Raw genomic sequence first — 7,994 nt, 5'->3', positions numbered from 1 at the left:
AATCGCTGAATGTACATGTAATCATAGCATAAAACAGGAAGTAGAACTAAGCGATACCACTTCAAACGTGGATTTTCCGCATTTAGCGCCGTTACAAAGTAAGTAAAGACTTTTAGTTATAAAATTAGACTAAAACTATAAATGAACTAACCAGAGCTATAAGAGCTTTTTATAGTAATGTCAAGAAATATCATGTCTGAATACGCGTAAGATATTACTGTAATGCATTTTGTTTTAGGTTGCAGTTGCAGTTACCGTAATCACCTTTTCAATCCTATAGACATGGCAGACAGGAATCCATCTATTGTGGTAGTTGGTGCAGGAGTGGCAGGACTTTCTGCAGCCAAGAAACTAAAAGAATATGGATTTAATGACGTCACGGTGCTGGAAGCGTCCGAGAAGGTCGGAGGAAGAGTAGCTACTGCAGCTCTAGGTGAGTAGCATGCATTATTACCTCAAATAGCTTACACGAATTGAACACTTACAAACGGAAAAGGGATTTTTAGTAGAAAGGTAATATATAGAAAATGTTATTAAATAGTAAAAGTTACGCAATCATATAAAAACAATAATTAAGTTATTATTAATAATAAATCGTTATTAAATTAAAATATTATTAGGCTACTCATAATTGTAAACGTTTGTTCTTTTTGTTAAATATTTTTATTATTCATAATAATGTTTTTCATATTATCATTATGTTAACAAACGAATAAATGTATGGCTCTGTGTTAGAGGAAACTGTTTCAGGAAGCTAAAATCTATCAACCCGTGACTTAGTTTCACTTCCGTTAAATAGTAGGCTACACAATCTATATATGTTGTTTCGCTATGTCAACAGATTGCATCACGTGATTTTAAAGCGGATCAGAGACAAAGAGCTCACCTTTAATGACTTTTTCATGATGGTATTTTTTCGACACAGACAGTATGTCGTCCATTTAGGCCAAAAATTTTAGTTTAGTTTATTTATATAGCACAATAAGACAACAGTCATTTATCATTGTGCTGTACAAAAATGCTAAAAATCTAAATAATAAACCTGCACAGAATTACATGGTACATCCAAAGAAAATGGTGCATAGGAAAGGAAAAACACGCTCAGGAGGACTCAGATATTATAAGCCTTTTCTAAAAGGTGAGTTTTAAGATTTACTTTAAACAGAAATTCTGTAGGGATTATCCTAATAGATAAAGGTAGGCTATTCCATAATTTGGGGCAGAAATTGCCGGGTCTCCTTTTCTTTTTACCTTTGATCTGGGATCTTAAGACCTTAAAAACAAAGAGTAAAATCTTAAACTCTATTCTAAAACATACCGGCAACCTACGCACAGAGAAACTCCATAAATTCCATAAAATTATCGATAACCCATCACTAGATAGGCCTACAATAAAATGTGAAATATGGGGCTTTAAAAATAAAATAAAATAAAAATATAAATTAAGATAAACATGAAACAAAAATAACTACTTTTGTGCATATTTTTTGTGCAGTTTGTCATTTTCTTTAGCACTTTCTCCCAAGCCCTGCTTACTTTCTGACCCTGTAATGCAGTATTCTGTGCTATATTAATATCTAAAAATACATATGTGACCCTGGACCACAAAACCAGTTGTCAGTAGCATGGGTATATTTGCAGTAGTAGCCAACAATACATTGTATGGGTCAAAATTATCGATTTTTCTTTTAAGCCAAAAATCATTAGGAGATTAAGATCACGTTCCATGAAGATATTTAGTAAATTTCCTACTATAAATATATAAAAACTTAATTTTTGATTAGTAATTTTCTATTCTAACAAACCATACATCAATGGAAAGCTTATTTATTCAGCTTTCAGATGATATATAAATCTCATTTTCAAACCCTTATGACTGGTTTTGTTGTCCAGGGTCACATATATCACTCTCTTTCTCTTTTTATGTCAAAGGGAATGCATGTGTTGATACCGGAGCACAGTACATCCATGGGACGTCAGAAAAAAACCCAGTCTACTGTCTGTTAAAAAAGTCTGGGCTTTTAGACCATATCCCTGAGATGGGCGAAGAAGTATTTTACAGTAACAAGGGACACAAAGTAGATGCAAACTTCGCCAGACGTGCATATGAAGCTGGTGAGAGCATCATTCGATACCGTGGCTCCAACACAGGAAAGAGTTTAGGTGAACACTATGCAGAAAAAACCAAGAGTGTGATTGACAGTGTGGAAGACAATGACAAGAAAACGAAAATGCAGAGTGTTTTTGCTTTGGTCGGAAAAGACATGCTGATTGACGTTGGAGCTTCAGACCTCTACAAGATCTCTCTTGACTCCTGGCAGTATTATATCAACATGGGCGACAGTGTCAGTGTTCCAGGGTATGATGGGTTGAGAAGACGATCTGCATTCATTTGCAAATATTGCTTATTAAATGATTGATTTTGTGTTAAATGTTGAGTATGTATGTCAGTTTAATGTTTCAGCTTGTGGATATGCTGCTGGAGGACTTCCCTAAAGATTGTTTGCTGCTGAAAAGAGAAGTTAGTACAATTAAATGGGATGGATCCTTTTCTGCTGCCCTTCCTCATGACGAACCTCTCCCTGCTAACACTGAATCTGCTACTGAAGAAAAGGTCCGTCAGTACCCAGTTTGCATTGTCTGTGAGAATGGAGAAGAGATTCTGGCCGATCACGTAATTGTGACCATTTCATTAGGTATGTGGTAGTATTATGAGTATTATGAGGCTGTCTGAGGTGAGCACATCTCTGAAGACGTTTCTCATGCTGCGTTTATTGATCAGGATTCTTTGATGAATGAAATGTTCAAAAGAACAGCATTTATTTAAAATATTTTTTTTTCTAACAGTATACACTACTGTTGAAATGTTTGGGGTCTGTAAATTTTTATTCTTTCTTTTTTTTTGGAAGAAATTACTAATTTTATTCATCAAGGATGTGTTAATTTGATAAAAAGTGATAGCAAAGACTTATATTGTTAAAAAAAGATTTATATTTTGAATAAATGCTGTTTTTTTTTACTTTTTATTCTTCAAAAAAGTATCACAGGTTCCAAAAAAATATTTAGTATTTTATTTAGTTGTAGCACAACTGTTTCAAACATAGATAATTCTAATAATAAATCAGCATAATAGAATGATTTCTGAAGGATCATGTGACAATAAAGTCTGGACTAATGGCTGATGAAAATTCAGCTTTGCATCACAAAAAGAATAATAATAATTTACTGTATATTAAAATAGAAACCATTTTATATTGTAATAACATTTTGCAGTATTATTGTTTTTTCTGTATTTTTGATCAAATAAATGCAGTCTAACTGATATTAATGTTAAGAGATACATTTTACTATTGCAAATTGAGAGATCTGTGTGTGTGTGTGTGTGTGTGTGTGTGTGTGTGTGTGTGTGTGTGTGTGTGTGTGTGTGTGTACCTGGTATTTATCACATTATGGGGACCAAATGTCCCCACAAGGATAGTAATACCAGTAGATTTTGACATTTCTCAGGTCCCCATGAGGAAACAGGCTTATAAATCATGCACAATGAGTTTTTTTGATGAAGTAAAAGTATGCACAATCTCCTGTGAGGGCTAGGTTTAGGTGTATGGTAGGTGTAGGGCGATAGAAAGTACGGTTTGTACAGTATAAAAACCATTACGCCTATGGAATGTCCCCATAAAACGTGTGTGTGTGTGTGTGTGTGTGTGTGTGTTTGTTTGTTTTGAAGGTTGTCTGAAAGCACAAGCGTCCAGCCTATTCATCCCTAGTCTCCCTACTGAGAAAATGGAGGTCATCGATAAGCTGTGCTTTGGCAATGTTGCCAAGATCTTTTTGGAGTATGAAGAGGCATTCTGGGAAAATAATGTTGGCACAATCAGCCTCATTTATGAAGATGACACCCCTGCCTCAGTATCCACAAATAAAATGGAATGGCTCAAGAACATGCAGTACTTTTCTGTCCTGAGACCCAAAGAAAGGTTAATGTTAATGTAATCATTATTTGTGTACCTCAGGAAAAAAATATAACATGACACATTTGGCACTGTTACCTGTTACACTGTTACTTCTCTCTTTTCTAGGTTTGGCAACATCTTAATTGGTTGGTGTCCAGGCAAGATAGCTGACCACGTTGAAACCATGACAGATGATGAACTCTCAACTGCGATCACTGATCATCTCAAAATGTTCTTAGGTAATGAATCCTCTTTAGTAAATATCCATATTGTTACTTCTGGGTGTTTGGTAATGTGTGAGTTACAAGATGTTAAGGTTTTTAAAAATCTAAAAACGCATCAGTTTTTGAAAAGTATCTAAAATTTTTTATATTTTCTGTACTTTCAAGGACATTCAAACATTCCTCAGCCAAAATCCATACTCTGCACTAAGTGGCGCAGCAACAAGTTCATAAGGGGAACCTATGCTTTCCTCCCTGTTGGTGTTGATGGCCAAGTTATGGACACACTGGCACAACCACTAGTGGGCAGTCAGCATCCTGACCAAGTATGTATTTTTTTTTATTTTGAATTTAACTTAATAATGGACAGTGTTGGGGAGTAACCTGCATGTAAGAGCAAAATATATGTACAAAATAAATGTAATCTCTTACACTTAGTAAAAAGAATTGTGTAATTAAATTACAGTTACTTATGAATCATTTTAACTATTACAAAGGGGGTTACATCTAAATACTTCTTGTATTAATATTTAGTATGTCTTGTTATGATTTTAAATCTGTATTTAACTTTTTTCAAAACTGATTTTTTGGTGGCTGTGCTTTAAAATTAAGTTTCAATTCAAGAGATAAAGGATTTCGAAAGTTGGTTTGATTGCTTCAATTATCCTCATATGTAAGGTGCTTTGTGTCTGCTAATGTAAATGTAAATTTAGAAAAGTAATCAAATGTAATCAGTTACATTACTAATAAAGTTGTAAAATTGTAATAATCCAGTGAGATTTTTGTTTGCACAAGGAGTCTGACAACAGCCAGTGCTTCACACAGAGATCTGATCTGATCATTATCCAGTCTGTCTGGAATGACATGAAGAAACAGAACAAACTGAGACTAAATCCAGAAGAACTGTGTCAACGTCTACCTGAAAAGCTACCTGGAAAACTATGCGCAAGTGCACCTAGGGCAAAAACTGCTAAGTGCCTAAAACTTTTAACAGTATACTGTAACTTTACAGGTAGGTTTCCCGAAGCATCTCGGAGACGTTGCCACAGTTCTTCTGGATTTAGTCTCAGTTTGTTCAGTTTCTTCACGTCATTCCAGACAGACTGATGATAAGACCGATCTCTGTGTGGAGCACTGGCTGTTGTAAGACTCCTTGTGCAAACAAAAATCTCACTGGATTATTACAATTAATGGCAAAATCATGTAAACTGATATTTCCTACTGACAAAAGATAGAAATAACTAACTTAAAACCATTTTTTAGCAGGTGAAAATACTAGTGTTCTTAGAATTTTGGCCACCACTGTATGTGTTTGCCTTATGGGCTACCAAGGAGAATGTTTTGATACAGAAGTAGGCCTATTAAAAGAGGGTTAGGCCCTCCTTTGATTTGCTTTTCTTTGTCATTAAAGTGATTTTTCACAAATATTTTAGGATCTTCAGGTCCTGTTTGCAGGTGAGGCAACAATAAAGAGTCTTTATGGCACGGTGCAAGGAGCTCTACTCTCAGGACACAGGGAGGCAGACAGACTGGCAGCACATTACAAGAAGACACTGGCTTCCACTTCCGCTACGTCATTGGAAAAACAAGTTTAGAGAGTTAAAATCTGTTCATAATCTAAAATGTATTCTCTGTGGTTGAAAGTCTCCCAGTGTCCAAAGGTTTTCGACTGAGGATATGTTCGCAACAAGCCTGCCACCATGAGGCTGATCTATGTAAAATAAAAGAATTTTAACAAGTTTTCTTTTTACAAGCAAATCTGTTTTAATTAAGAAAAAAAGACTGATTTACATAACATTTTTACTTTTGTGTACTGTACCTGTTTATATCATATACTATGTATTTTATATATATTTTTATGACGAGCTGAACATATGATCTGAATTTTACACTATATTTTTAAATAAAATATATTGCATGCTAAATTGTGCTTTGATTATTACAGTTATAAGCAGCTGGTTCGAATCTATTTAATGTAGAGAATTTTGAGTCTATTTCTTCCTGTGAACAAAAATCCAAACAGAACGGACAGCGGCAGTGTTGCCAGATTGGGCGGGTGGACAAAATTTGGGCTGCTTTAAAAAATTAAAAGCCGCCCAATTAGCTGTTTTTTTCTTCGATTTTATCATTAGTCATGTTATTTTAGTACGTTCGAGCTCAAAGTATCACATTAATATAATGTGTAGTGCAGTCATAAACTCATTTTTACTTAACGTAACCCTTACTGGTTTAGTTTAACAGAGACCTGTCAATCAATTTACGTCTTTTACGTTAGTGAGATGTGATGACTTGTGAGTGAAGGGGTTTTACATTATATTTGTTTCTCATCACATTATTGTGCACTTTTTGCACAGAAATTAGTATATTTTTTACTGTGGACATTGAAAATGATGCATGCGTTTTTCCAAGGGTTAAAGTCATCGGTTAATTTCCACTTTGAAAAGATTTCTGGACATTTTACGCATATTTTCGGACTGTTTTGATCCATATTCCTGTGAAATTGATTTATCTTTATTTTGTCATTATTCTTTTTTTAAAGAGATAAAAATGGTCCTTATCAACCTTGACATGGCAATAAAATTCTCATTATTTTGGCAGTTAAAATTTGGGCTGGTTTTTGTTGAAGTGGGCGGGTTTTGGGAGATAGGGCCGATTGCAGAACAGCAGAACCATACGTCACAGCAGTCACACGGCAGCAGCGCCACGGCAGCAGGCTCAGACGGTAGTGGGCGGAGTCTCCATCTGAGATCGAAAGTGGGTGAAAATAATGATCAACTTATATTTTTCTATATATTTTTAAACAGTATAACCTGAGTACAAAGCTCAAACTAAAAACAAAACAAAACTTGAGCAATAGAATGTTTTTATTTAGTTAAACTATATTTTTTACCTAATCATCTCAGTATTAACCAATTTTTCATTGTACATAATACCATGTACTATACACTATACCCATCATAAACTGGATTTTCCAAAAAATATTACAAAATCAAACAAAACATATAGCACAGAAGGCACACATTTAACAACAATAATAACCACACATTACTCGCCTAACTAAATTAGTTTAAACCTAAAATAAATCAAAACTCTTTAAACATGCAATTAATCCAGAGGCATGATTTGTTCACACACTTATTAAGGAAATGTCCATATCATCCTTAAATTCAAAGTGAAACATGAAGGGCTCTTTGGCCAGCAGACTCTCATCATTTGTTTCTGCCATTATAAAAGTTCATTATGTTGCTGCACATGAAATATAACGCGAATAACATTAAATAAATATTTTTTTATAAGGTTACACACTGATTATTTATAACTTAAACCCCATTTTTCTACCCATCCGTTGGTCGCGCATATACGCCATGTTTGTAGTTTTTTACACTTTTTATGCGTATTTGTAGTTCTAATCAAATCCTCGTTCAACACGCAATGTGTTGTGGGCAATATAATAGCCGTTAGAGTGCGCATTAATCCGTACTTCGAATTCTAAAGGTAAATTGTAGTAGACCGTCCGGAAATCTTTGGAATACTTTTTAGGACATACCAATTCTATTTTCGAATACTATTTAGGACGGATATTTTGTGGGACCTGATTGGGCTGCAGCAGGAGACTCCGCCCACTACCGTCTGAGCCTGCTGCCGTGGCGCTGCTGCCGTGTGACTGTTGTGACGTATGGTTCTGCTGTTCTGCAATCAGTCATTATTGGGGTTTTGGTGAGCTTTTGGGCTGGAAATCGTCAACCTGATCTGGCAACACTGGACAGCGGAACTATTGGCAGTTGCAGCACAAGTTTCCAGGCGGAGCGTTTTATGCTGC

The 7,994-nt window shown here is 35.1% G+C and overlaps 1 protein-coding gene across 2 annotated transcripts; it reads left to right on the top strand.

Moving 5' to 3' along the window:
- Window positions 1–6,099, top strand: paox1 (polyamine oxidase (exo-N4-amino) 1). 2 transcript variants are annotated; one of them, XM_073819589.1, is made up of 8 exons: window positions 1–98; window positions 281–433; window positions 1,933–2,359; window positions 2,452–2,696; window positions 3,728–3,977; window positions 4,080–4,192; window positions 4,343–4,500; window positions 5,608–6,099. In XM_073819589.1, exons 2-8 carry the CDS (start codon window positions 283–285, stop codon window positions 5,767–5,769), a joined length of 1,506 nt encoding a protein of 501 aa, XP_073675690.1. In that variant the 5' UTR covers window positions 1–98; window positions 281–282; the 3' UTR covers window positions 5,770–6,099. The 2 variants fall into 2 exon arrangements, with proteins under 2 accessions (XP_073675690.1, XP_073675689.1); XM_073819588.1 differs by having other exon boundaries at window positions 25–98; window positions 239–433.
- The last annotated feature ends 1,895 nt before the right edge of the window (window positions 6,100–7,994 follow it).

The sequence above is a fragment of the Garra rufa genome, chromosome 15, assembly GCF_049309525.1.
Source record: "Garra rufa chromosome 15, GarRuf1.0, whole genome shotgun sequence".
NCBI classification, from domain to species: Eukaryota; Metazoa; Chordata; class Actinopteri; order Cypriniformes; family Cyprinidae; genus Garra; species Garra rufa.
This window is presented reverse-complemented; position numbering and strand designations above follow the sequence as displayed.

Coding starts and splice junctions, on each gene's coding strand:
- paox1 (XM_073819589.1), top strand. CDS start 283: ATGGCAGACAGGAATCCATCTATTGTGGTAGTTGGTGCAGGAGTGGCA. Junction 3,978..4,079: donor GTCCTGAGACCCAAAGAAAG/GTTAATGTTAAT, acceptor TCTCTTTTCTAG/GTTTGGCAACATCTTAATTG. Junction 4,501..5,607: donor GCAGTCAGCATCCTGACCAA/GTATGTATTTTT, acceptor CAAATATTTTAG/GATCTTCAGGTCCTGTTTGC.